General features: G+C 55.4%; 4 protein-coding genes across 7 annotated transcripts; 2 read left to right on the forward strand and 2 right to left on the reverse strand.

Moving 5' to 3' along the window:
- The first annotated feature begins 4508 nt into the window (after positions 1–4508).
- Positions 4509–7029, forward strand: RPL29 (ribosomal protein L29). The gene is made up of 4 exons (XM_025916100.2): positions 4509–4645; positions 5064–5108; positions 5435–5499; positions 6527–7029. Exons 2-4 carry the CDS (start codon positions 5072–5074, stop codon positions 6908–6910), a joined length of 486 nt encoding a protein of 161 aa, XP_025771885.1. The 5' UTR covers positions 4509–4645; positions 5064–5071; the 3' UTR covers positions 6911–7029.
- Positions 7030–9195: 2166 nt separating this feature from the next.
- ACY1 (aminoacylase 1) lies at positions 9196–14294 on the reverse strand. 3 transcript variants are annotated; one of them, XM_086698066.1, is made up of 15 exons: positions 14134–14294; positions 13514–13625; positions 12741–12805; positions 12565–12669; positions 12109–12203; positions 11744–11820; positions 11563–11652; positions 11406–11462; positions 10993–11066; positions 10858–10907; positions 10618–10762; positions 10448–10516; positions 9738–9817; positions 9544–9604; positions 9196–9462 (listed from the first exon to the last, which is right to left on the reverse strand). In XM_086698066.1, the coding sequence occupies exons 2-15, from the start codon at positions 13605–13607 to the stop codon at positions 9298–9300; spliced, it is 1227 nt and encodes a 408-aa protein (XP_086554192.1). In that variant the 5' UTR covers positions 13608–13625; positions 14134–14294; the 3' UTR covers positions 9196–9297. The 3 variants fall into 3 exon arrangements, with proteins under 3 accessions (XP_086554192.1, XP_086554191.1, XP_025771831.2); XM_086698065.1 differs by having other exon boundaries at positions 14020–14293; XM_025916046.2 differs by lacking the exon at positions 14134–14294 and having other exon boundaries at positions 13514–14114.
- A 1482-nt stretch (positions 14295–15776) lies between these two features.
- ABHD14A (abhydrolase domain containing 14A) lies at positions 15777–22090 on the reverse strand. Of its 2 annotated transcripts, none has more exons than XM_086698070.1 (5): positions 21931–22090; positions 18001–18212; positions 17709–17824; positions 16337–16572; positions 15777–16130 (listed from the first exon to the last, which is right to left on the reverse strand). In XM_086698070.1, the coding sequence occupies exons 2-5, from the start codon at positions 18192–18194 to the stop codon at positions 15948–15950; spliced, it is 729 nt and encodes a 242-aa protein (XP_086554196.1). In that variant the 5' UTR covers positions 18195–18212; positions 21931–22090; the 3' UTR covers positions 15777–15947. The 2 variants fall into 2 exon arrangements, with proteins under 2 accessions (XP_086554196.1, XP_025771836.1); XM_025916051.2 differs by lacking the exon at positions 21931–22090 and adding an exon at positions 20519–20663.
- ABHD14B (abhydrolase domain containing 14B) lies at positions 21639–25844 on the forward strand. Its single transcript, XM_025916578.2, has 4 exons — positions 21639–21789; positions 22701–22936; positions 24135–24376; positions 24758–25844. Exons 2-4 carry the CDS (start codon positions 22726–22728, stop codon positions 24935–24937), a joined length of 633 nt encoding a protein of 210 aa, XP_025772363.1. The 5' UTR covers positions 21639–21789; positions 22701–22725; the 3' UTR covers positions 24938–25844.
- The last annotated feature ends 717 nt before the right edge of the window (positions 25845–26561 follow it).

Here is a 26561-nt window from a genome sequence, read left to right on the forward strand (position 1 = left end):
GGGTGATGCTCTCCCCCACTGTTACAGATGAGGAAACTGAGGCTCAGAAATGTGAAGTCACTCTGCTGGTGAGTGGCAGTCTGATTTGAACCCAAGCCCACCTGATGCCCAAACTGTGGCTTCCTATAACTCTCAGGTAGACCAACAGGGGTGGTCCCCACAGGCTTCGTTTTCTCTACCCTGAACTCTCTTCGGGGAAGACACCCACCCACCCCCATCACCACCAGGCTCTTGTTGGGGCCAGGGGGACCCAACCTACCCCAGAGCACCTGCCAAGAATGGCAGATAGAGGCTTGATCCACAGGTGGAGGTGGGTGGAAAAGTAGTGTGTGTGTGTGGGTGTGTGTGTGGGGGGGGTGGGCGTGTGAAAGAGAGAGAGAGAGGGACAGAGAGAGGGAGAGAGGGACTGGAGGCTCAAAGGGTTCCCATGAGAGGGAGCCCCAGCCTACCAGCTGCAGCACCATTCCATTCGTGGGCCCGTGCTGCCCCCATGCGGATAGCAGGCTCACATTCCTGGCTGGGGACACTGCAGCACTCCGGGGCCAGAGGCCCCCCCAGAGGGAACATCGGTGGCCTGGGGCTGTTGAAGACATACCCAGTGACCTGAGGGATGGGCTGCACCTCCAAGCCTCCGCTTGATCTGTCCTCTCTTTTCCTGCCAGGCCCCGAGCCCCACGCTGGCGTCACACGCTGCCCACCACCTTTCCTTCTTCAGGAACTTTGAATCCCAGACTCCCAGAGATAAGTGAACTTAAAGGTTATATTCTCCAACCCTCTATCCCATACTTCATCCTCATCTTCAGTAATTAAATCATTGCTTGCATACCTCTTGTACAAGAGAGCTCACTGCTTCTGGGAACTCACTGCTCCATAGTTCGGAGGAAATTCTGCTTGATCTGAAATAATCCTCATCCATGGAGCTGGTATTGGCCTTCCTCGGTCACAGCTTTGCCTTCTGTGGCCACATAGAGCTAGGTGGCCTCTCACTTGGGAATTTCTAAGCAGATCCAAAGCCACTGCTCAGGGGGGCTCCTCTTCTGTGCCCTCCCCCCGCCAGTCTTCTACAGAGAGAACATCCTGGTTTCTGATAACCCACCCACAGTCCCTCTTATCTGGTACACTGGGGGTCCCTGTCCCTCTGGAACTGAGGGGACTCTAGCCTGAGGGGAATCTGGACCCCTGAGGACTGTCCCTTCCCTCCAGCCTGACCCTCCCTTGGATCCTGTCCTCATTTTTAGCATTCACTTGCCTCTGACATTCTTTCCCTGAGCCTTCTCCCCGTCTCCAGAGGCCTTGTGGGGAAAAAAGCATAAATGAGACTGACAATGATTGAACACCTAATGTGTACTCAGCACAGTGTTCAGTGCTTTACTCAAATTATCCACTGTCACCCTGTGGAGCAATTACTGTGTTTGTCCCCAGGTTACACTCAGAATGAAGCTTAGAGAGCAGAGATCTGACCTGGTCAAAGAGCTGACTCTTATCCCTGTGAAATCCCTTCAGGCTGATTGGCTTCTTGCCTCTTGATTCTGCCATCTGCCTGGGTTTGTGAAGTGTGTACATTTAATTCCTCAAATACTTATCAGGCCCCCACATGCACCTGGACCTGTGCCAGGCACAGCAAAAATAATCCCAGATGTCTCCAATCCTGTTACTTTGGTGAATGGGCCCTACTGGATCCTACTTGGACTGTGGCTCTGGACAAGGCCTGGGCAAGACAATGCCACTGGAGGCCACGTGGTTCAGGTGGGTCACATCCAGCCTCGTCCAGTGCAAGGTTTATCTAGGCCTCCCCTCTCCAGCTTGTGCCCAAGGCATCGGCAAGGGGCCTGGTTGATAGACACTCCGCTGAGTCTAGCTAGTGGCTCTGCCCTAGGCTAGGCCACTGAGGATGGAAGGTGGACCCAGGCCTCCACATGGACCTGAAATGGGGCAAGAGCTGCTCATTCATAGAGGGTGGAAGTGTGTCAACCTTGGAGGAAAGGTTACATTTTTCACCTTTTTTGTGTCAGAGACTGCTTTGGCATCTGGTGATGTTTACTGACCTCTTTCAGAATAATGCATTGTTGTGGTGGGGTTTTTTTTGTTGTTGTTTATTTACTTATTTATTTTAAGTACTCTCTATGCCCAATGTGGGGCTTGAACTCACAAGCCCTATATCAAGCGTCATACACTCTTCTGAGCCAGCCCCAGAATAATGTTTTTAAAGGTTTTTTTTTAATTAAAAAAATGCTTATTTATTTTTGAGAGAGTATGAGCAGGGGAGGGGCAGAGAGAGGGGGACAGAGGATCCAAAGCAGGCTCTGTGCTGACAGTAGTGAGACCAACATGAGGCTTGAACTCATGTGAACCATAAGATCATGACCTGAACCAAAGTCGGATGCTCAACCAACTGAGCCACCCAGGAGTCCCATATTCCTTTTTTTTTTTTTTAGTTTATTTATTTATTTTGAAAGAGAGAGAGAGAGAGAGAGAGAGAGAGAACAAGCAGGACAGGAGCAGAGAGAGGGGGAGAGAGAGAATCCCAAGTAGGCTCCTCAGTGTCAATGCAGAGCCTGATGCGGAACTCAAACCCACAAACTGCAAGATCATGACCTAAGCCAAAGTCAGATACTTAACCAACTGAGCCACCCAGGTGCCCCCCCAACACACACACACACCAATAATGTTTTCAAATGAGCAAAATAAAATAGGACCACAAAGGATTTTCATGAACAGGGAAGGATGTCCATGAATTATGACTGAATGAATACAATTGTCACAAAAGAGCTTTCACGGAAAAAGAGTGAGAGAAAGGAAGGGAGGGAGGGAGGAAGGAGGGAGGGAGGGAGAGGGAGAGGGAGAAAGAGAGATGGAGGTGAGGGAGGGGTGAAGAGGGAAGGGAAGGATGAAGGGAGGGAGAGAAGAAGGGAGGGGGGAGGGAGGAAGGAAGAAGGAGGGAACTATCCCTATACATAAGGCTGGCCCTACCATCTTGCCTATTGAAAGGCATGGCAGGCAAGTGGCTCTAGGTCATGTTCCCTTTTGGCTCCTGAACAAGTCCCAGATCAATCAAAGCTCCCCACTCTTGTCACTGCTCCCCCTTTGACAGGCAGCTGGGATTTCACCCTGGGCCAATCCCTATAGCAGCTCCAATGTTAATGGATGGCCATCACCTGTCTTTGAATCTGCCTCCCCTGTCAGACTACGGCTCTCTGCTCACTGCTTGCTCTGCCACTGTTATAACAACCTGGCAAAACTAAGTCCCGAGCAGATGTCCACATCTTCTTTTCCCCCTTCACCCCCCAACTCTCTGCAATATGCTCCTGTCACTCCGTGAAACCACCTTGCCAAAGAACGTCCATTCAGCAGGTGTTTATTAAGTTCCTGTTCTACATCAAGTCCTATGTCAAGCAATGGGGAAGTAACAGTGACCAAACCAGTCCTGAACTCATGGCACTTGTGCCAGTGGACACGTACACAAGTAAATATAGAACATAATTAGAGTCTGGAAAGTTCGATGAAGGAAGCAAAGAGAATGAGAGGACACAGAATAACTGAGGAGATGGAGTAGAGTGTATCTATTTTAGATAGGGTGGACAGTCTTTGGGAGACCTCTCCAAGAAAGCACACCATCCAAAGAGCATAGTCCAGGAAGAAGGTAGTCCAGCCAGAGAGGATACTAAGTGCAAAGGCCTTGAAGTCAGAACAAGCATTTGTACTTGGCAGGAAAGGAAAAAAGCCCATGGGTTTGGAGAGAAGTGAATGATATGGAGAAGACTGCCAGGGTTAGGGGAAGTAACGAGTTTCTTTCCAAATGCAAGAGGAGGCCTTTGAAGACTTTCAATGACAAGGTCTGATTTGTGTCTTTAACCGTGCCCTCCGGTCCCACTGCTGCGTGGAGATGAACTGTGGAGGGGGAGAGGGGAAGAGGGAAAAGTTGTCAGGAGGAAACGCCCGACTCATTTTGGATGTCCCACAGGCGTGTCACATTTAATGCATCCAAACAGAAACATTTGGATCACTGGCCTCCTCAAAGCAAAGCAATAAAAGCCCTGTCCCTCCCAACCTTCCCCACTTCTGTGAACAGTACCAGCATTCATCCAGACGTTCAAGCCAAAAATTTAGGGGCCACCTGGCCTCCCTCTCCTCCCTCATCTTCTGCATCCCAAGTCCAGTCTACTGATCCACTCTTCCCCATACCGGCCGCCCTGGCTGGGTTCCAGGTTCCCCCACTCTCCAGTGGCACCACGGAAAAGACGGCACCAGCCGCCCCACACCTCCCCCGCTTCACTTCTGCCCCTTACAGTCCATTCTCCGCACAGCAGCCAAGGTACTTTTAAAGAACACAAGTCTGTCACTCCTTTCCTAGCATGTATTCCTCAGGGTCTCCCTTCGTCTTCGGGACCTTTAATGAGAACTGGGCCCCAAGAGCCTAGTCCAGGAAGAATAAACGTGGGTAAAACCTGCAGGAAGCTGCGCGAGGCTCGTAGCGCCGCCTTCCCATCTGGCTTGTACCCTCCCAGGCTTCGGAACCTTTCTTCCCGGCGCTGGGGGAAGCTTTTCCGGAAGAACCTTCCGGCCCGGACGACCCTATTTCCCGTGCTGCACAGCGGCCTTCCTCTTTCTCTTCCGGTCCAAGGCGCTTCGGGAGCCGCGGGCTTTGGTGAGTTTTGGCCGCGCGGTATCCGGAGCCATCCGCGGCTCCCAGCCAGCTGCCGGGCGCAAACCCCGCGAAGGACAGGGAGACCGGCTGCGTGACTGTGGGGAGCGGAGGGTGCGGAGCGCGCGCGGTGCTTGCGGGTTCTCAAGGAGTGGATGGGAGGGGGAGGACTCGGATTTGGGGTAGAGCGCAGCCTTCGGAGGGAGGGTTGGTTTCAGGGCACTGTTACCCGAGTTCGGGAGGCGGGGACCGGCGTCGGGTCGTGCTGAGTAAGTTGAGGCCGGTGGAGGCCGCAGATACAAGGCAGGCATCTGTGTGCAGCTTCATTCCGGCTTCTGGCCCACGTCCTTCCACATCAGGGCGGCAGTGATAGGCCCAGCCCTGTGAGCCCCCGGGCCTGACCGCTACTCTCCTCTTCCAGGTGCAGATATGGCCAAGTCCAAGAACCACACCACGCACAACCAGTGTAAGTTCCCCTGGCCCAACCTCTTATCTCACACTTCAGACCCTGACAAGAACTAGGGATGCAGGGCAGGGCAAGGGGGCACATTTCTACTGTGGGCCTGGGGCTGATTTTGTTTTCAGTCACTGTTACCTTTGGGTTATAGTTGTAGAAGCCAGGCATCCGCTTGAGATACCCACCGTGCTTTGCATTCAATGATAAGGGTTATTCCAGATCTCAAGAAGGCCTACTCTGGGAAGTAATGGTTTTTCCCAGGCTGGCCAGCTATGATGTTGGGTGGTCTTACTAGAGCAAATCTCATTTGGTCTAATTCCTTTGCTTCCTCACAGCACGGAAATGGCACAGAAATGGCATCAAGAAGCCCCGGTCACAAAGATACGAATCTCTTAAGGGGGTGAGTGTGTGTGCCGCATCACATACAAGTGTGTCTGTTTGGCCCCAGTTGCACCATCAGAGAGCCTTTCATGTATCTTTTTCTGGCTTCAGCATCTGCCTGAGCACCGTTATGAACTGTCTCTTGTCTTACCTGGACTACCAAAGTCCACGGTTTCTCTATCCAGCCACCTTTCGCTTGGACTTGAAGTTCTGCCAAACCCATAAGAAACCTTTACTTGGCTTTTCCCAGCCCAGGTCGTAACTCCCTGGTCAACTGTAACCTGCCTCCTGAGGGTAGTTTGACCATCCCCATTGTTTATCCAGAGCACTTGAAGGGAGGGAATGGCTTTATCTTTGTGTACTGCGCACTTTGTGAGAGTCTTCCATTCTTCTAGTCACATGACCTTGATCTGACCCGGTGCTGAGCTTGGGGGGTCAGCTTTCCTTCCTGTGCCAAGGAGTTCCAAGAATTGGCTGAGAAGGCTGAGGCTACAGGGTCTAAGCAAGAGAACAGGGTCCTGTCTCTTCCCTGTGCCCTTGGTCTCTGATCTGTGGAATGAATCTTTGAATTTCACAGCTTCAGTTTCCCCATCTTGATTTCTTTTTCAGCCTTCTTTGCCATGAATCTGTTGTACCAGGTTTGGTGTTTAACTGACACTTTCCTTAAAAGAGGTGGGGATGGCCCTGAGGGGTTTCAGGAAAACTGAGCTGACGCCCTGCAACCCTGGCAGAAGGGGCAGCCTTCATTTGTTCTTTCCGTCTGCACTTGATTTGAGCTCTATTGGGCTCTGGGCATGTAGCCCGGAAAATGTGGTGTGTGTGGAGTATTAGGGTGGAGTGTTGGCTTCTGGGGTTGTAGTACGTGTTTCTCTTCAGGTGATTTGTGAGGGGTGTATATTTCAGCATTTAAGTTTGACTGTCTACCTCCCCAGTAGGCCTTGGCTGGAGCCCAGCAATCTCCTGGGTACAGCTGTGGAGAGGGCCACAACAGGTGACTTGGGGCCCACATGTTGCACTTACAGTGTCTGCTTTTTTTTGCCTTCCAGGTAGACCCCAAGTTCCTGAGGAATATGCGCTTTGCCAAGAAGCACAACAAGAAGGGCCTGAAGAAGATGCAGGCCAACAACGCCAAGGCCATGAGTGCACGTGCCGAGGCTATCAAGGCCCTTGTCAAGCCCAAGGAGGTCAAGCCCAAGATCCCAAAGGGTGGCAGCCGCAAGCTCAATCGACTTGCCTACATCGCTCACCCCAAGCTCGGGAAACGTGCTCGTGCCCGCATTGCCAAGGGTCTCAGGCTCTGCCGGCCAAAGGCCAAGGCCAAGGCTCAAACCAAGGCCCAGGCTGCAGCTGCAACTCCTGCTCCAGCTCCTGCTGCAGCTCAGGCTCAGGCTCCCAAAGGTGCCCAGGCCCCCACAAAGGCACCAGTGTAGAGGCTTCCATCTGCCAGTGTGAGGGTAGAAGGACTGGTGTGACCCCTGGGCTTCTATCTGCACGGGGCTGGTGTCCTCCTGTGCTATTTGTACAAATAAACCTGCGGCAGGATCTGTCAGTTGGCCTGTGTCTGTGATCCTGGAACTAGGGTTGGAGTGGGGTTGGTACCTCCATTTTTTGCTTTCTCTCGGTGGTAGGGTATGGGTGGGAGTCAGGGGAAATGGGGTTCTGGAGTGTAGGAAGGGGACCTGGTAAAAGAAACGGTGGTGGGCCTTAGGGAGGCTGGAGCACATAGCCTGCTGGACTAGGCAGGCTGGTGAGGAAAGTAATCACAAACATCCTGATCTTTGAATTTAGCCAGGAGATAAAGGACCCTGCTGAATTCTGCACTCTGGCCTGAGCCATTCCACACTTAAGCTGTTCCTAGTGTACATGGCCAGCATCCACTATTCCGGTTGTTCTGGTCCCCCCAAGCGCTGGGGGCCCTGCAGGCAGGGCAGTGATGGCACTGTCTTCCTAGTGCAACTGCGCCAGACCCTGCTGTGCACCCTGGATCAGCTGCTTTATTTGCAAAGTCTTCGTCCTTAGAGGAGTCAATGAAGCAAGTGGTACAGTGGTCATTGGTATCTGGGGGCTTCCTATAGAAGGTGCCAAGCATATCACTGTTCCTGGTCACCGAGTCCTCAAAACTCACTTTTGAGTATGGTGATCATGTAATTTGTGAACCAGCCTTGGGCACTTGTCTCAAGGATTTCACTTCCTTACTCTGGGGTACTAGCTACAACCCATGATAAATGGTCTCCCTTCTGAGGTAGGTATTACTATTCTTTTTGTTTTACAGGGAAGGAAATTTGTTCCTAGATGATGGGGCTAGGCTGGGATGGAAGTCGCATTGGGACCCAGGCAGCCCATGCTGGACCCCAGAAAGTTTGCTTGGCCAGCCAAGGCTGGGCTGCTAGCTCATGACTGTCATCCTGGCATGCTCTGGATGGCCAACTGCCCCATTACCAGGGGGTGTCAGATAGGTGGGGTCTTGAAAGGGACCAAAAGCAGGTTTTATGTCCTGAAGGTAGCTTGGCCCAGCCTGAGGTTACCAGGTCATGTGGCTTCCACTAAGGCCTGTGCTCTAATCCCCAAGAGAGGGGGCATAAAGACTCCTTTGCCCAGTCATCCTGCTGCAGTCTGAAGGGGGAGGCCAGACCCCAGGTCAGGGGCTTCAACTAGGCTTACTGAACGTCACAACCAGCGTGCTGCACTCAGCTTTTGCATGGAGCCTCCCTTGTGTAGAAGCACAGGTCCCCAGTTCTTGAGTCTCAATTCTTTGTGGACTCCCATTACCTGCAAGCTATGCAGTCTTGGGCAGGGTATTCTAGCAGAGCTTCTAAAGGGGTTCCAGTGAAACCTGCATCCAGGGGCTGCTGTGAGGGTTCAAAGGTAACAAAGTCCTGGCTCCTTGTCAGAACTCCAGGTGCAGGGGTTACTACCATGGGGACTAAGCCTGCAGACCACAGAACCAGGCTGTGGACTTCCCTCTGGCCACTATCAGCACTTAAAAGCCCAGCCATACCTGTCCCACCCAGTTCTGTGGAGGCCAGAACAGGACTAGATCGGATAAGCTAGAGGAACAGGCTCAACTCTCAGGGCCACAGTGACTCTTGGTACTGCCTAGAGCCCTAGCAGTGCTGACAGACTGAAGCCCCCATTCGTGAGCCACTCTGCACACTGATCCTTCCCTACACAGGGTGCTGGGGACCCTAAAGTCAACTAACCAGGTCTACCAAGGCTCCTGCCCCTCTGTGACTCAAGCTCCCAACACCAGAGCAGGCACCACACCTGTCATCCCTAGGGTCTGGCCAATGCGAGCAGTCATGACTTGCTCATTATCTGCCTGCCCCGACATCTGGCAGGGCCCACCTGGCCTCCAGTTCTAGTTCTATCTCAGGATCCCAAGTGTGTTTCCAGAAAGCCAGGAATGTTTCCCTGAGATCTTTGTCTTAGTTTCCCCCTCAACGCGGATGGTATCCCCGACCTTAAAAATCGGATATAGGTATAGTGACCATTGAGAACAAGAGTTATGGTCCTTTGATGCCAGACAGGGCTGGGTGGTACTGAATGAGCATGCCGTGTCGAGGGGCACAAGAGCAGCATAGGATGCTAGAGACATATCCAGAGCCAGGCTCAGTTTCCTCATCTGTGAACTGGGGGTGATAACAGCATGTCCACAAAGAAAATGACAGAATCCCTGCTTCATGAACATCCTTGCTCTTAGTACTTCAGAACTGGCCCCTGTCCGCACACAGACTTTATTGTGGGGCAGGGGGGCAGAGGGGTACTTAACACTGGTCAGGATGGACACTCCCGGGGTAGAGGTTGGGGAGCCTGGGACTCAGCTCTCACTGGGCAGGGCAGGCACGCTGGCCAGAGCAGGCAGCAACCGTGTGTATATGTCAACCCCACGGAGGAACACAGCCTCATGCAGACGCTCATCGTGGTCATGCAGCAGCACGGGTGTGCAGTTCATGGGTGAGAAGCCCAGAGCTGGGACCCCCACCTGCAGGGAGCAAGGAGAAGCTGTTAGGAGGAAGGCCAGGATCCAGGCCCACCCACTGCTCATCCATTGCATGAGGCTCACCGCACGGAGATAACGGCTATCGGTGGCAGCTGGGAAGATCTCCGGCTCCAGAGTGAGGTTCCTGCCGAGGGAAGAGCCTGGTGAATGGGGAGGCAGTGAGGGGAGAGGGCAAGGGAAGGATTGAAGGGACAAGGAAGGTGGAAGGGAAGTAGGGGAAGGACAGAGGAAAGGGAAAGGCTGGCCAGTATGCTCACATGTCCTTGAAGACCCCACTGAATGCTGCCCACCAGGGATCTGAGTCATTAGTAGATGTCACTCGGGACTCTGTCCACTTCTGGGGGGAGGGGAAGGAAGGCAAGATCAGGACAGGGCCCGGACATCTTGCCCTATTCTTCATAGGGTGGGCTGTGCCTGCCACAGGCACACATCCAACCCCCACTCCCCACCCTGGCCTCAATCCACCTATTCAGATGTCCAGCTGGCCAGTCCAGCCACAGGTCTGGGACCTTGCCCTGCTCTCCATCTTCTTACTTCCTGTCCATCCTTCATATCCTAGGCCAAGTGGCCCTTCCTCAGGTTGGCTCTCCCAGACCTCTCAGACTGGCCGAATACTCGTTATGGGTTCTCAGAGTGTGGGGTCCCACCCTTTTCTGAACCACATGTGTTCATACTTATGTAAAAGTAATATTATACAAATGTCTAATTCAGGTCTATTCCTTTTTTCATGCTGTAAGGACTAGAAGGCCATGAACTGTGCCTAATTTTACTCCTATGCTATGCTCAGCACCCAACAGTGGCCTCCATGACTAATGCTTGTTGGTGAATGAAACGTGTCTCTCATAGCTAAAGCAATGTCTAGATATATGCATGCACACCAAGCACACACTCCCACTGTGACCCACACTCAGCCAGCCCGGTCTCCCCTGTGCCCACGGCTCCCCGACCATGGGTCCCCAGCCGATACCTGAATAAACTCGAAGGTGACTCCCTCGCCGGCTGCCTGGCACCAGCCCTGCAGCTGCTCCTCGAAAGCCTATGAGAAGGGAGATGAGCTGACCTCTCGGGCTCTCCCTGAGCCTCCAAGATAGGTTTGAGGACCTGGCTCCCTCCTCCAAACCCAGGTAGAGGTGGCACCTTCAGGTCTACATCCGGTGCCACACGGAAGTCAAAACTGGCGCTCATAGTAGCAGGTACCACATTGCAGGCCACGCCGCCCTCTAGCTTAGTCAGGTTCACAGAAGTCACAGCCCCCTCCTTCAGGTGGGGGTTTGACTGCAGCCTGCGGTGGGAGACAGGGCAGGGGCAGCAGGGGGAACCTCCTTTCTCTCCTGCACAGATGCTCAGACCCCCACCCTCTTTCCCAGGCTGCCTTACCTCTGCCTCTCCTTCTCCCGGAAAGCCAGGATTGAGCTCACGACCTTGTGCTAGGAGAGTGTGAGATCGGATGTGAGAGTGGCCCTGGGATAGAGCCTTGGGAATTCCCAAACTCCCTCCCTGTGTGCCACGCACCAGCTTCTCTGCTGCTGTGTCCTCAATGAAGCGTGAACCGTGACCCGGCTTCCCGATGCTTGTGACCCGCACCCCTGGGAAAAATGAGTGAGAAGTGGGTGTCTTAAGCATGGGTAGGGCTGAAAGAGTATCAGCCCTGGGGTGGACCCAGGTCTTCCCCTCATTCCAAGCTCCTCTGGCAGGGCTGTCCCCCACAGAATGCACAGTGTAGAGCTGGCTTCTGCTCATGACAGGGGGTTACCCTAAGAAGCTCAGGAAGGAGAAGCCCAGGTAGGAAGGGTCTGGGAGGCAGAGGCTCTGGGTTCAAGGCCTACTCAGGTCCAAACCTGCTGCATGACCCTGGGCAGGCCCCTGCCCCTCTGGCCCAGCACCCCATCTGCACAGTGACACCCTCCTGCCGAGCCCATACTCACACCAGGGGCTCCGCTCACTATAAAAGACAGTGAAGGCATCGGCGGGGTTGGCCAGGCCTGGGGAGGAAAAGGGGATTCAGAGGGTGGAGTGGCCCAGCCCCCACTAGCAGATTCCCTATCCCCTACTGGCCGCTCAGGGGCCTGCCACCCTGCTCACCCTCATCGAGGGCAAAGCCAGCCCTAAGAGCCTGGAACTCGGGCCGCTGCACAAACAGCTCCATGCCTTGGTGACCCCCAACCTCCTCATCTGCAAAAGCAACAAGGACATGAGATGAGGGAGCCACCCTCACCAACACATCCTCCTCCCTTGAAAGTGTCCCTCCCCAAGCCACTCCTACCTGGCACAAAGGTCATGTGGATGGTTCTGGGGAAATGGTGGCCCTCAGCCTTCAGCCTCCTCACAGCCTCCAGGTACCTGAGGGGCAATGACAGGAGGTAAGCCAGGTGTTGAGGGAGCCACCAGATGCTTGGGTGGGCAGGCTGGAGCCCTGGGCCCTGGGCCCTACTCTGCCACAATCTGGTAGGGGGACTCTGGGAAATCCCTGTCCCTCAGTCTCCCTATCCATGTAATGGTGGTAATTCCTGTCCAAGGTAAGGGGTCAAGATGTTCCTTGGCCTTGAGTTTCTCCAATCACACCCCAGGTCCTGTGTCAATTCAATGGGCCAGTGACATTGGAGGGGACAGGGAATGGAGGACACTCACTGGATGCTGACACACTTCATGTCCTGGGTGCCCCTGGCATAGATGTAGCCCTCGGCATCCTTGAAGGCCTCAAAGGGGTCATGACTCCAGTGTTCCTGGGGTGGAGATGAGAAGAAGGACCCAAGCCCCAAATTTAATCTATTCTGCTCAACTGTGGCCCTGTCCTGGAAGCCCATAGTAGAGTTGGGGTGTCAAGTGGGGTGGTGAAGGGGATAGAAGAGGGCTGAAGAGGGCAGCTGATTGCCATCCCTCAACTCTGTTCCCACCATCACCCCCACCCCCACTGTGGGCACAGAATGGACCACTGGACAAAAGCTGCTTGAACAGAGTAACGCCCTATGAGATCAGGAGTCAGTTTTAGGACCAGCCCAGTAGGATCCCTGGGGTCCAAGAGAAGGTCTACATCATCTTCGCGTGCCTCAAAGCCTACACCACTCCCCCTGTCCCCACACACACCTTGAAGACAGGCACCACATCCGTGTGGGAGTTGAGTAAAAGGGAGGAGAGTCTGGGGTTGGTGCCTGGCCACGTCAGCACGGTCACCACACGGCCTGGTGCCACCTGGAGAGGACCAGGAGGTGAGGAGATGCCCCAGGGCCAGATCCCCTCCCCATGCAGGGCCCCAAGCTCACCTCTACTTTCTGACAGCTCAGGCCCAGCTGGTGGGCTCTCTTCTCAAGGAAGGCCACGGCAGCCCCTGGGGACACAGAGAGTCTTGGGGTTGCTTCTGCCTACCTACACTTCCCACCGATCCAGGCAAAGCTGGGGTGCATTCAGAGAGGGGAGCCCATTCAAAATGGGCTGCTGCCTCCTCAGTGCAATTCCACATCCCTCAGGGACACCTGCATTTCTGTCTCCAAGGAAGAAGATATTTTTGGCCAGTCAGGGACCCTTTGTGGAAGGTCAAGTGGGAAGTCCACAGTTAGAAACAGGAGTGATTGCTATCTTCCTTAGAAATAGGAAAACTGTGGTACAGAGACATGAGATTCACCTAATGTCTCCCAGCTGGTAAATACAGGGCAGGGGTTTGGACCCATGTCCACAATTTCCAGCCATCAAGCTTGATTCCCTAAGGGTTGTGGCCTTTGTCCTGCCCCAGTAGGCTTCTGGAGCGTCTTTCCTTGTGGCTGTCTGGTCTCCCCTCCCCGACCTCAAACACTGGGCAGTGAGGTGAAGTTGTTCCTTAACTAGCCACCAGGCTAGTTCTGGTGCTAGCTTCTGGTGCAGCACAGTCTGAAGGGGGTGGCTGAGCAGTCTGTTGGTCTGGGGAATGGCTAGAGGCGTTGAGGCGCCATTTGGGGCAGCAGAGTGGGGCTCAGCTGGGTGACAGGGGTTGGAGTCTGGTATAGAGCACAGTCCCCGCCCTGGGGCCCCACCGCAGGCCCTGGAACCACCGCGTTCTCACCGTAGTCGGGTTCCGGCTGGACGGTGCGGATGCGCAGGTACTGACGGAAGAGTGTCACGGACGGGTGCTCGCCCTCGAGACCCTCGCTGGCCATGGCGCTGCGCGGGGTGCGCTGGGGGCAAAGCGAGTGGCTACCTACCCCTCCCGTCTGGGTCCCAGTGGACTCCATCTGCACACAGGCCCTCCCCAGGGCGGTTCCTCCAACGTCCCACAGGGAGAACACACCCCGTTTTGGAGCCCCCATTCTGTTTCAGGAGCCGTGCTGGCCGCTTTCGACACATGCCCATTTGAATCCGCCAAAAAGCCCCATGAAGTTGTGCCTCTGAATGCCCACTTTACAGAGGAGAAAGCTGAGGCTGAGAGGTTCGGGGACAGCTAGAGAATAGCTGAGCCAGGTTTGATCCCAGGCATTGACTCCCCCAGCCCTTCCCAAATCATTCTCCCAATTGCCCGGATTTTATCCCATGGAACCCCAGATCGCTCTACTCCTCTCCGGGGCCCCCCACCTCGCTCTCTGCCGGTCTTGGGCCCGCGGTTGCCTCTCAGCGCCCGCTCCGGACTGTGCCCAGGGCTCAGGGTCCTGCGAGGTCGCGGGCTCAGAACCGCCCGGGTCTGCCTACCACGTGCCCGGACCCGGTCGCGGGGCGGGGCCGAAGACTGCGAGTAAGGGCCGCCCCAGTCTCTAGGGCCGCGTCGGCGCGGGAGTCTCCGCCCGCCCCTGGTTCCAGCCTCCGCTCCGATTACCTGATCCCTCTCGGGGGCAGCCTCCGCCGCCACCTGCTACGCCCCGCGGCTGACTGCTGGCCCCCGCTGGCCCCGCCCCCGCCCCCACAGGCCCCACCCCGCCAGGCCCCGCCCCCGGGCCTAGAAGCGAGCTCCGGATGGTCCCGCCTCCAGAGGGCTCTAGCTCCCACAACTTCCACGTGGGGACAGAAGAGAGGCGGGTAGACACTGACGCACGAAGTGTCTGCCCCTCCGGCGCCCCTTACTCTTGGGGTACAGAGCTGCAAAGTCCTGCCAGAGCTGGCCCCTGCCTGCTCCCCGACCCCCTCCCATGCGTCTCCGACTTCTCCCCCATTCCGTGTCTCAGCTCCTCAGGGAGGGCTTCCCTGACTGCCTCAGCCCCCTATGTGGAGAGGTTATTGGTCAATATCTGTTTTTTCATACTGTATAAGCTCCAGGAGGCCGGTCCGTGTACCCGCAGATCCGTGTACCTGGTAGGGCACTGAGCCTATGCCTAGACAAAGTGCCAGGAAAGGATAAATGGACAGAGGGGCACATATGTGACTGCCTGTGAGATCGTGCGAATGTGCAGCTGTGTGGGCAAATCTAACAGTGTGCATCAGTGTGTGTGACCGTGTGTGTGACAATATGAGTGTGAGGTGGTGGTTGGGTGTGGTAGCATCTGTGTGACAGAAAATGTCATGGTGGGAGGATGAAACTGAGGCTGCGTGACAGCGGGAGAGGTGGGGAAACTGCACAAAAGCATACATGTGACATACTGTTGGCTGACCCTGTGCCAGGCTTCCTGGCTCTTCTGCAGCCACCGGAGAGGGAGGATAAAGAGGCACAGGTGTCGTACTGGCCACCCCCAGACTGCACACAGTTGTAGCTGCCCACTTGTGCCCCCAGTTGCCCTTTGTACCCTTAGGCAGTTCTGAGTCAGCTTGGGGAGGGGCAGGGTTGAAGACTTCAGCCTCCTGGCTCAGAGGAGGCAGGCCAGGAGGGTAGGGTAGGGGTCCATCCCAACGCTCCCAGGGTTTAAGTCAGGTCTGCTTACATACCCAGGAGCAAGCAGTCTTGGTAGTTCACCACCAATGCTATGTTAATTGTTAAACCACATTCCCCACCTCCAGCCCTACACATCCTGCTCCCTTAGGCCATAGGTCCTGCATTCCTGACTCACTCAGTTCAACTGCCAGATCCTGGATTTCCCACCAATCCCAGTGGGCACGCAGCAGTAGTAATACCCCCTCGCCCTGACCCCCTCCAGCTCCGTGTGGCCAAGTACCTCACTTACCCAGACTGATTCAATCCTAAAACCAAATTTTGAGTTAGGTATTAACATCATGCCCATTTTACAGATGAGGAAATTGAGTCACAGAGTGGTAAGGGCAGCCAGCTAGGAAGTAGCCCATGTTCTTAGTCTTCCCAGGCTGCTGAAACCTCCCTCCAGCTCCCAGCCCCAAAGCAGTTCCAGACTTGCCTCCCACTCCCACCCCACCTGCTGTAATACCAGGAAACAGGACCTGTCACTCCCCAGGCATGACAAAAATGCTCTTTTTTATTGTGCCTGTGAGATGAAATGAGAGGTCCTGACTGGGTCTGGCCCTCTGACCTCCACCCTCCAATCCCAGGGGCTGCCTCCCTGGTGAGGTGCTGGTCCAGACTCTCCAAGCTCAGGCCAGGCCTCGGGCCTGGCCAGTGGGTGACCTCAAGGCAGGTGGTCAAGGAAGGCAAGGAGGACAAGGTGGAAGTCTTGAGGCTTGTGGAGGTAGCAGGCGTGGCCTGCATCACGCAGCTTCACCACGGAGTGGTTGGGCAGGTGACGGAGCTGCCGCAGTGACTCCCGAGCCAGGATGCGGTCCAGCTCCCCATACAGGATGAGAGTCGGGGTCTGCAGGGCAAGGCAAGGGCTTGTGATCCTGGAGCCTGATGGGAACTGACCCTCTAGCCACCTCCTTAGGAAATCTTTCCCAAACACCCCATCTCTTTCTATCCAGATGAGGCCGTGTGTCCTCCAAGTGAGACCTGAGTCCTTTCCTGCCATGACTCAAGCCAGGGATAGCAAGCCAGGACCTTTGGAAACCCTCCTCCTAGTACCTTCACGGCCCAGAATTGTTCCTGGGTGTAGTTCTGGGTGGAGGCGGGTGCGATGGGCACGAATCCACGCAGCTGGTGGTGGCCTTGGATCAAAAAGGGCAGGGCATAACGGCCACTCAGAGAGGGGCTCACCAACACGGCATTCCGCACCTCCAGGTCTCGAAGCACTCGCTCCAGCAGCTCTGCCCGCCCTGCCTCTGTGCTTGCCTCCTTGGAAGGTGCTGAGTTCCCAAAACCTGGGAACAGCAGGAGGCACCAGCTAAGGGAGGCTGGAAAGGAACTCAGGACTTCCTGCCCACCACAGTGGGGGAAAGAGCAGTGGTACGTGGCAATGCTAGCCCAAACTTCCCAGAAGCTACTTTTTATAATGTGATAGGTCTGCTAGAAAAGCATTTTTAATTCATTACATTGGCAAAACCAAGAAGATTGATAATACGCAGTGTTGGGAAAGATGAGGAGAAATGGGCACATTCTTAAATGACGGATGGGAGGATAAATCCATATAGCATTTTTGGAGGGTAAGGTAGTATTTGTCAAAAATTTTTTAAATGTGTATCTTTTGACCCATCAATGTCCTTGGTAGCTACCCTACAGAAATTATTGCCTTTGTGCTCAGAGACATGTCCAAAGTTGCTTCAGCTTCATTTCTCAAGCATTTCAATTTACACTGAAAACTCTAAATCAACCTACATATCCACCAGTAGAGGAATGGGCAGATAAAATGTGTCCATGCCTCCAATGGCACATAGTACACATACAGATGACTGGCGTGCCCTATGAGACATGGTACAGGAGGAGAAAACCAAACTGCGGATAGATTTGCTAAGCAGACGGGACACCAGTCACGTTCCTAACCTCACCACACAATCCTGCAGCACCACATTTTTCTATATATGGAAACACCCAAAGGGAGTCAGGAACCCCCAAACTGCTGGGAGAGAAATGTGGCATGGGTCTCTGAGGGCATCACTCTTGTTGGATTTTTTAAAGACAAGAATAATAGCATAAACCATTTGCATAACTAAAAAAACCAAAAAGCTACCTAGTTTGTCATAAAAGTACAGTGAGGTCTCTCCATTCAATGGCTTGTAAAGTGAGTCATGTTTCTACTTGCTCTGTGACATGCAACAATCCACATTCTAGTTTTCAAGGTAGAGAATAAAAACACAGGCCCTTTAGTGTGGCCATCTTGTCTTGCGACCTGCCACCGTTTGTCCAGACACTGGGATCCAAATGCCAAGCCCCCCCCCCCCCCAACCCCAAGCCATACCGTAAGGCTTTTCTACCCCTCCGACTCCCCACTCTGGGAAACTGCCCCCTTGTACCTGCTGGATGTTGTCGCTTCCCTAGACCCCGGAGTGGTGGCTCTCACCTGGGAGGTCAAGGGCCACGGCCCGGTAGCCCCTCTGCGCCAGCAGCTGCAGTGTGCCCAGCTGCTCCCACGTGTGGGAGTTAAAGGCCTTTCCATGGAGCAGCACCACCTCCACCCTGTGGGCACACAGGGGAGTGTGTGTCCTGGGGGTCTGAGAATGGCCCGCCATTCTTTCTTTTAGGCTTCTCCCACTGCCCTCCCAGGCCCTGAGCACCCTGAGTTGAGCTGGGGTCCCACACAGGGACTCCCCTTGGACCTAGTCCTTCCACTGTACCCTGGGGTCAGCACCCACCTGTGTGCCCGGTGGAGTGGGAGCACCTCGCGGTAAAAGATGGGGGAGTTGCCAGGGGTGAGACCAGCCAGGATTGTGACATTGGGGCCTCCCCAGAGCCAGGAGGTCTGCTCAGGGGGGCCTGGCAGCCCCACGTACAGTAGCAGCATGAGCAGCAGGCCCAGGCCCAGCAGGGCTACCTGGGACCGGCTCATGGAGGTCTGTACCACAGTCTGGAGGAGAGGAGAGGAAGAAGAGGCTGGCGCTGCGCCTCCACCAGGCCCCCGGGACCCCATCCCCAAACCCCACCCGGAAGCCCCCAGCAGAGGAAGAGCTCAGCCCTTGCCCTTTCTCCTGCTCTGGGCAGGGATCTGACGTTCATACTCAACTCCTCCACATGCTGGAGCAAGGGCTCAGATACCCTGCAGTGTGAGAAGGGGCATCTGAGATGTCTCGATACACAGCATGCTCAGTGACCATCACCACTGTGCCAGCTGAAACCACTTCCATTCATCGGGTGCTGATGACAGCCAGATCCTGTGTTTGGCCCTTCGCATGCAAGGGCTCATGAATCCACACAAGAACGAACACTGGGGAGCAGATATGATTATGGTTCTCTTGCAGATGAGGAAACAGGCCCAGAGAGGTAAATTCTCTTGCCCAAAATGCAGAGTAGCAAGTAGGGGAGCTGGGATTTGAATCCGGGGCTGGGCTGCTAACCACCAAGCCACACTCCATTTGCCAAGGAAGAAACCATGGGGCTGAGAGGTGAAGAATGAACTGGAGCCTTGCTGGTGGACAGAGGAGTGAGAGTCATCAAAAGTGAAGGACTATGTGTAAAGCTACATCCCACTGACAGCATGTTTGAAATGGTCCTTTTTTTTCCTTTTTAATCACATTGCATAGAATAGTGCTTAAATCAGAATGTGTTTTTTTACAGTTGATGGGAATAGTTAACACTCTACCTCAGCTGATATTAAGTGGGAGGAGGGCTCCTGGAGAATATCTGGGATGGGGGAAATGCTGAGGCATGAGGGGTATGGGGCAAGGGAGGAGCATGGTACACCTAGAAATGGAAAAGGCGGCATGGAGGTTGGAGAGATGAATGCTTCCCCGACCCCAGCTTCAGGACCTCAGTCTGAGTCCTCTGACTATCCAGAGCACAGACTCCAGGACCCAGGACCCAGACAGAACAGTTAGCCCTGGCTTCAATACTCTGTTTGCCACTTCCTGGCTGTGTGTCTTCAGTTTGTCAGTAAAATGGGGGGAAAGGATAACCTTGCATCAGCCCTTTCAAATTTCCTGTGATATGTCAATAAGACAGTGGACCTGATCCAGGGATGTCCTGTCTTCATTTCTTGGGCCTAGGATGAGTACACCTGCCTTATTCCGATTGCAGCGAACACATCTTTATTGAGTGCCAACTGGGTGCTGGCCCTCGCTAGGAGCTGGAAACCCATCTTGAGCCCCACCCTCCTCTCCTGGGAGCTTTGGGGATATTTCCCAAGCCCCCACCTCCAGGCTCCCAGTCCCGTGGTGGGTGGGCAGTGGCAGCCCCTCTGGTGCTGATGGAGAGCCAGGAGCTGAGGAGAGGAAGAGGGCGCTCCTCTCTTCCTTCTGACCACGAAGAGCAACCTCCCACTTGGCATTAGCCTATGTTCCCACCAGTGGGAGAATCTGTGCTGTACCTTTCCCTGCAGGCGCCCAGCACCTTACCCTTTGGGGGTAGGGAGAGTCAGGACTTTGGCCGTTGCCTTGGCAACCCAGGCAGCTAGTGCACTAGACCATGATAGTGGACAGCTAGCAAGCAACTGGCTGCAGGCAACTACAGATACGGTGTGTGGGGACGGGGAAGCTTTACTCAAGTTAGGTCCTTGACATACGTGTCAACAATGACACACGGGTGTACACATGTGCGCACAAACATCGAGTCCTGCTCCCACATGCTTTTCTTTTGCACAAGCTATTCCCCGCACGTACAGGCAGACATGCCTGGCCTGTGGACAATTGATCCCTTGAAATACATACCCTCAAAATCAGGCATACAGTCAGCCATCAGGAAGGCAGGTGGACATACAGACACACGCTTTCAAAACCATGCAGACCCTCACATTTCCAGCACACAGTCATTCACACAATCCTAAAACTACACATGCATACAAGAAACACACGTGCACATGACAGACAGACATACCCTCAGAAATACACTCACAGGAATTTACACACCCTCAAAATCACATGTAGGCAGAAATGCACACAGTTGACATACACAAACACAAGCGGACAGACCAATCCCCAACCCTCCGCTATATATGCATGTAGAAACAGACACACACATCGACACACACGTACATTCAGACCCCTAAGAACACACGCACACAAGCGCGTGCGTGCACACACAACACACCAACACACACACTCACTGCCCCAGCGCCTGCCACTCCCGCAGGACTCTGCCCGAGGACTCTGGGGGCAAGGGGCGGAGCCAGGATGGCCCGCCCCGGGCACCCTGCTGGCTTCACTCCCCGGGGACACTCACCCGACCGACCGGGATGACCGGGCCGGACACCCCAGAGCGGGCCCCGCCCACGCGGAACCAGCAGCCAAACAGCGCCGCAACCATTGCGCTGCCTCGGCGGCTCCGCAGGCTGCTGCGGGCACTGGTCGGCGGAAAGCGTGGCCAAGGAGGCGCGCTTGCGCAGTCCGCAGTCGCAGCACCTCCCCCCCCCCCCCCGCTCCTCCCCCCCCTCCCCCGCCTCCCAACCCAGATCGGTGGCCGGGGTGGGGGGGGGGGTGAGTCCAGGCGGCGCCTGAAAGCACACAGGCCTCGTCCCCCCGTCCAGATTTTCCGGATTGCTTCCATCCCGAGGGCCAGGGGAGAGCCACCGGCTTCTTCCACCAGACCATCTCTATCGTGGGTCAGTCCCTGGTCTGCACAACGGGGTTAAGGATAAGGGTTGTCTTAAGGACCACAAAGGACCGGTCAGGCCTTAGCTCAGTGTCTGGCGAGGAGTCCCTTGCCTTGTAAATGTCAGATATTATTGTTACTTGGTAGCTCCAGGTCTCATCCCAACTGTTTCCCCAACCCCTACGGATACACATGCGCACGCACTTGGTCACAGCCCAGGGCAGCCTCTCGCTCCTTCACGGCTCTTTATAGCACCCATCCTGGTGGGCAATGTGTGACCAACGTGTGGTCTGCCCCCGGCTCAGGACAGGTCCCAGGCTTGGCGGCCAGGCCTGGCACGGGGAAGCTGCGCTGAGCATGCAGGACTCACTCTGTTATCGACACCCTGCTAAAAAGGCAACATCGCACCCATTCTACAGGCCAGGAGGCTCAGCGACGATAGGTAAACGACCAACGCCACCTGGCTGGACTTTGTCAGTACCTCGCACTCAAAGCTGTCGGGTTTCACTGCATGTCAGGCGCACAACTCTGGGCCCGGGCAGTCAAGGCCCCAGGGATGAGTGGGTTGGGGGACAAGGCGGGGAGGAGCAGCAGGGATGAGACTCTATGAACCTCAAGCCGCACCATGTGCATCTGGGGCAGGTTGCTGGGAGCCGCACCTAGCCGGGTACTTGGAACACAAGGGGCCGAGGGGCTCTGGGAAACTGAGGCCGCTGCGACAAGAAAGATAGGTCTAACGGCACCGACAGGCCTGCGACGTCTTGTGGCCACAAGAGGGCGCCCCGTAGCACGGCCTGGTCCCCGCCCTCGGCCAGGCCAATTCCCGGTTTCCCTGCCCCGGGCCTCAGTCGCAGCCAGCACTCGCCTGCTTCTTGTCTGCGCGAGCCTACGCAGCTCCTCAGGTACCGGCCCTGCACCCCCGACCCTCTCTTCCGCTATCCAGTGAGGGCCCACCCTTACTACCCCAAGTTCTTCCCCTTCCCCTTCTCGGCTCCCCAGGTTCCCTCCTCGGGTCTGCTCCCACCCTTCCGCGTGCGCCTTACCCGGCCCTGCGAGCCAGAACCGAGGTCCGCGGAGGGGACAGAGAGAGCCGCTGCAGCGCCGTTGACCGTGCCCCCTGACCACGGCGTCAGAGCGTTGGCCCCCAGCGGGAAGCGCGCTGGGCACTCCGCATCCCTTGCAGGCCGGAACTCCAATGCCTTTCCCGGCTCTGCTCCAGCTTCCGCCTCCGGAAAATGGGTTTTTAACTCCATCCCCGACCCCCTCTGGTCTGTGGTGCCAACCTACAGCCTGTAACAGTGCCTTGAAGAGGAAGAGGTCGATAAGCAAAACAGCACCTTACTGTTGATTGAGCACTTACTATGCTCCCTATGTGTTAGGAACGATGTCCAGCGTTGTACATGCCTGAGCTCATTTAATCTCATCAACTACCTATGAGCCGAACACTATTGTATTATCCCTATTTGTAGAAAAGTATAATAACAGTGAGGACAATAATCGTAATGGGAGCCCCATGTATTACATTCTAAGGGCAGGCACCCTCATCTGCCAATTCTTTTTTTTTTCTTAACTCATTAATTCTTGAGATAGGCTTTATTGTTCCTTATTTCAGAAGAGGAAATTGAGGCCCAGGGCCACACAATTGAGTGGGAGAGGCATAAAAACACTATGTCTTCCTCCCCCCCAAAGCATGTTCCTAGAGTTCTGGTAGCTTCCTGGAGGCCTTTTTGCTGCTTCTTGAGGGACCCCTTCTCTCTCTGTGGTAGCCTGGGCAGGGTGTTTTGTGGCTCATCAGTCTGGCCTTGAACCATAGGTGCTTCACCAGTGCAGCAGCCAGTATGGCGGGTGTGGAGCAGCATGAGGGCACCATCCAGGTGCAGGGCCAGAGCCTCTTCTTCCGAGAGGCTCGGCCAGGCGGTGGACAGGCTGCCTGCTTCTCAGTTCTGCTGTTGCATGGTATCCGCTTCTCCTCTGAGACCTGGCAGAACCTGGGCACGCTGCACAGTCTGGCTCAGGCTGGCTACCGGGCTGTGGCCATCGACCTGCCAGGTATTTCTGGGGCGGGCTCCTGGACAGGGGTTGTGGGGGCCTCACTGGGGGCTGGGGGACTTGGGAGGACCTGGCCAGGCTGGGCCCCAAGCTCCATAGGGCACGGTGCACACTGTGGGGCCTTCCACTGTCTCTAGTCTCCATCCGGATGTGGTCTGGACACTGTCCAGATCCTTCTAACTGTGTTGTCCTGGGGCAGTGTCTCAGTATCTCTGAGCCTCTGTTTCCTCATCTGTAACGGGAGATACATTCATTTTGAGGGTTGGCTCTAGTGAGAATGGACTGAGATTATGTGAATAGTGGCCAGTACCTGACACCCAGTAATCGGTGCTCGGCCAATTGGAAGTAAAATCTTTTGATGGAGCCATAACCATAGGGTCTGTTGGAAGTCCTGCCTAGTAAGACTGAATCTTCTGACACATTTGGGGGTGGGGCAGGCCCTGGAGGGTGGCTAAGCCATGTACAAAGCCCTAAACTGGGTTCTGGAGTAGGCAGGGACAGCCCCAGACTGGCAATCATAACCTAGACATGGTGCCATGTGAAGGGGCAGCATAGCTGACCTGTTCCCCTCACAGGCATGGCTGCCATGTTTTCAGTGCCCAGGTGTGGGCCTCTAGGCCCAGATGGAATTGGTTCAGACAGTGGGTTGGGCTGATCTTCCAGGTGAAGGTCTTGAGCTAATCTTTGTGGGAAAGGTACGACTAATTGGAGGGGAGGTCCATGTGCAGAGCCAGCTCCTCAGTCACTGTCCATTCTGCCAGCCCTGGGATGGGTGTCTCTTAACCAGTTAACTCACTTAATTTTCACAACAATCTGAAACGACAGATACTTTTGTTATCTCCTTTAACACACGGGGAAACTGAGCAGCCGAGAGAGGGTTGAGGAGGCTTTCCCAAGGTCACATAGATAGTAAGTGGAAGACTGAGACTTGGACCCATCTGGGTTGGACTTCAGAGCCTGATCCTTTCCAGGACCACTCTACTGCCGAGAGAGATGGGCACAGACATTGAGGGAAATGCCTCATGCTTGCCACAGATAATGGTAGATCTAGGCTGCTGTAGGAATAAGCTTGGGTACGCTGTGTGCTGCAGGAACCTGGCACAGAAAGGTCCACCTAGGAGGACTTCCTGGAGGAAGGGACTGTCTCTTCCACTTCCCGATTCATGCCTTTGTCTTTCTCACACCTGAATCCCTGCAGGTCTGGGGCGCTCCAAGGAAGCAGCAGCCCCTGCCCCTATTGGAGAGCTGGTCCCCAGCAGCTTCCTGGCAGCTGTGGTAGATGCCTTGGACCTGGGTCCCCCAGTTGTGATCAGCCCGTCATTGAGTGGCATGTACTCCCTGCCCTTCCTGACGGCCCCTGGCTCCCAGCTCCGGGGCTACGTGCCAGTGGCCCCTATCTGCACTGACAAAATCAATGCTGCCGACTATGCCAGTGTGAAGGTACCCCTGTGTGGGAGGCTGAGATGCCCCTGCCACGAGCAAGGAAGGGTCCATCCTGGGGCCTTTCCTCACCTGGGGGCAGGGTAACCAAGGGGTGTCTTCTGGGAGCAGCTAAATGACCAAACTCCACCCTTTTGGTTTACTTAGCAGATTACTGTGCCTTGGCCTGTGTTAATCTGTATGCTGGGGCAGACAACATCCATGCCTCTATCCGCCTGGAGCTGGGGCTTCTACCACCCACTGGGCCAGCTTGTCTCTCCCCCTTATTTGGGGTGACCCCAGGGAGAGACTGAAGTGATTGTGGGGCTAGAGCTGACTTCTAGGAGGCTGGGGCCGGTGTGTCAGGTCCCTGTTTACTCTGTCTCCCTTTCCTTTCTCTAGACCTCAACACTTATTGTATATGGAGACCAGGACCCCATGGGTCTGACCAGCTTTGAGCACCTGAAGCATCTGCCCAACCACCGTGTGTTGGTCATGGAGGGGGCAGGGCACCCCTGTTACCTTGACAAACCTGGGGAGTGGCACACAGGGCTGCTGGATTTCCTGCAGGGGCTAGCATGAAACCCAGCCCTGCTGATGGGGGTGGCTGCTGGTCTGCCTTGGGCTCTGTCTCCTTCCTCTGCCATGGGTCCCTGTGCATCATGTACATGCAACAGGTGTGTCTCTATCTGGTTTCTTGTCTTTGGGGTCTATCTTTTCCTCTTCCTCTTCCTCTTGCAGTGACAGACTTTGGAGGTGAAATAAAGAAGAAAAGCCCCAGGAATCAAGAGACATAATCTGGTGGAGGGTAATCCATTAGATGGGCTTCTCCTATAGGCTTTCCTGTTTGCTTGCACCCCTTTTTCTGCCCTGTTCAGCCTCCCCATCCTGCCTCCAGCTTCTCTCTTTGGCTGTCCTATGGGGCATTCACATCCCCTACCCCTGCCTTAGACCACACATACATCCAGATACATCCATGACCACATGCATGCTTACACATTTAGAGCCATCTATATTCCCAAATATGACCCTTCACCTGGGAGCAACTGCATAGGTACAGGCAACTCTGGGCTGACATGCACATTGTCACCTGCAGCTTTGCCCTGCATGCACTCACATGCATGCATTCTTGTGCCTCCACACATGCCCCCTCCCAACCATGCAGCACCCACTGTCCAGGAAGGTGGGGACCCAATAGGCCAGCCCTAGCAGGAGGCCCTCTGCCAAGCTTAGGGGTAGCCAGCCCTGAACTTCATTCACCCACAGGTTGCAGCAGGCCCCCCGACCAGAACTGCCCCCCAAAAGGTGACATCTTTTCGACCCTCAGATCTCCCTGCCCTCCCCTCCTCTCTTTCTGGGTGCTCCACACCTCCCCAGGTTATTAGGCCTGCATCTGCTCAGCCAAGCTTGTTTCCTGCTCTGAGGTTTGGGGGTTGGGGAGACGGAGAGTGGAGAGTGGAGGTCGGTGAAATAAAGTGATGCAATTAGACCCCGCAGGCTTTCGCTGTCTCCAGAGCGCCGCCCCTCCCCCGTCCCTGGGGACAGCCACTGTGGGCCCCTCCCCCACCCTGGCGGGACCAGATGGTCCCCCTGCCCTTTGTCCACCCGGCCAGATGGAGGGGAAGGGAGATTGGATTCCCCTCCCCACCCACACACACCCAGGTGCCAAGAGACTCAGCTGTGGGGGGAGGTGGAGGTCAGTGGGACCAGGCTGAGCCGATTACGAAGGAGAGGGGGAGGTAGATCTGCTCCCCAGGGGGTGCGGTGGGGGAAGGAGAGGGCTTGGGGGACCGTCCAACTCCTCCCATTCCCTAGCAGAGTACTCTACTGCGTCGCGGCCCTTGCGACCCTAGTCCCCAGAAGGAATTCTGGGGGTAGCTTTGGGAGAATGGCGGGGCGGGCTGCACGGGATCACACCGCTCTCAGGCCCCTCCTCCAGCTGGTCCGGTAACTTGTCCCGGGTGGACAAGGGCCGGGCCTCGCGGAAGCTGTGGGTGGTTGAGGGGCGCGGATCTTGGTGGGCGAGAGCCCCGCGCGGGGTTGCGGGGATGGAAGGCGCAGAAGCGAGCAGAGCTGGGAACCGGGTCGGGCGGAGGGTCGTCCGGGCTCCGAGGGATCCGAGCCCGAGCGAGGCAGCGTGGGGCCTGGCGGCCGGCCCGCGACCGAGATTTGGGAGCGGTGGGCTCGGCGCAGGCGCCGGGCGGGC

This window comes from Puma concolor, chromosome A2, assembly GCF_028749965.1.
Source record: "Puma concolor isolate L17-30 chromosome A2, mPumCon1.1.hap2, whole genome shotgun sequence".
NCBI classification, from domain to species: domain Eukaryota; kingdom Metazoa; phylum Chordata; class Mammalia; order Carnivora; family Felidae; genus Puma; species Puma concolor.

What these genes read in the sequence shown, in the direction of transcription:
- RPL29 (XM_025916100.2), top strand. Translation starts at nt 5,072, where the DNA reads ATGGCCAAGTCCAAGAACCACACCACGCACAACCAGT. An exon ending in CCACACCACGCACAACCAGT is followed by an intron (nt 5,109 to 5,434) that starts GTAAGTTCCCCT and finishes GCTTCCTCACAG; the next exon opens with CACGGAAATGGCACAGAAAT. An exon ending in GATACGAATCTCTTAAGGGG is followed by an intron (nt 5,500 to 6,526) that starts GTGAGTGTGTGT and finishes TTTGCCTTCCAG; the next exon opens with GTAGACCCCAAGTTCCTGAG.
- ACY1 (XM_025916046.2), bottom strand. Translation starts at nt 13,757, where the DNA reads ATGGGGGCTCCAAAACGGGGTGTGTTCTCCCTGTGGGACGTTGGAGGA. An exon ending in TAGTGAGCGGAGCCCCTGGT is followed by an intron (nt 11,067 to 11,405) that starts GTGAGTATGGGC and finishes CATTTTTCCCAG; the next exon opens with GGGTGCGGGTCACAAGCATC. An exon ending in ATAGCCGTTATCTCCGTGCG is followed by an intron (nt 9,463 to 9,543) that starts GTGAGCCTCATG and finishes TGCTCCCTGCAG; the next exon opens with GTGGGGGTCCCAGCTCTGGG.
- ABHD14A (XM_025916051.2), bottom strand. Translation starts at nt 20,602, where the DNA reads ATGGTTGCGGCGCTGTTTGGCTGCTGGTTCCGCGTGGGCGGGGCCCGC. An exon ending in CGGTCATCCCGGTCGGTCGG is followed by an intron (nt 18,213 to 20,518) that starts GTGAGTGTCCCC and finishes CCTCTCCTCCAG; the next exon opens with ACTGTGGTACAGACCTCCAT. An exon ending in CGTGGCCCTTGACCTCCCAG is followed by an intron (nt 16,573 to 17,708) that starts GTGAGAGCCACC and finishes TGCTGTTCCCAG; the next exon opens with GTTTTGGGAACTCAGCACCT.
- ABHD14B (XM_025916578.2), top strand. Translation starts at nt 22,726, where the DNA reads ATGGCGGGTGTGGAGCAGCATGAGGGCACCATCCAGGTGCAGGGCCAG. An exon ending in TGTGGCCATCGACCTGCCAG is followed by an intron (nt 22,937 to 24,134) that starts GTATTTCTGGGG and finishes GAATCCCTGCAG; the next exon opens with GTCTGGGGCGCTCCAAGGAA. An exon ending in CCGACTATGCCAGTGTGAAG is followed by an intron (nt 24,377 to 24,757) that starts GTACCCCTGTGT and finishes TCCTTTCTCTAG; the next exon opens with ACCTCAACACTTATTGTATA.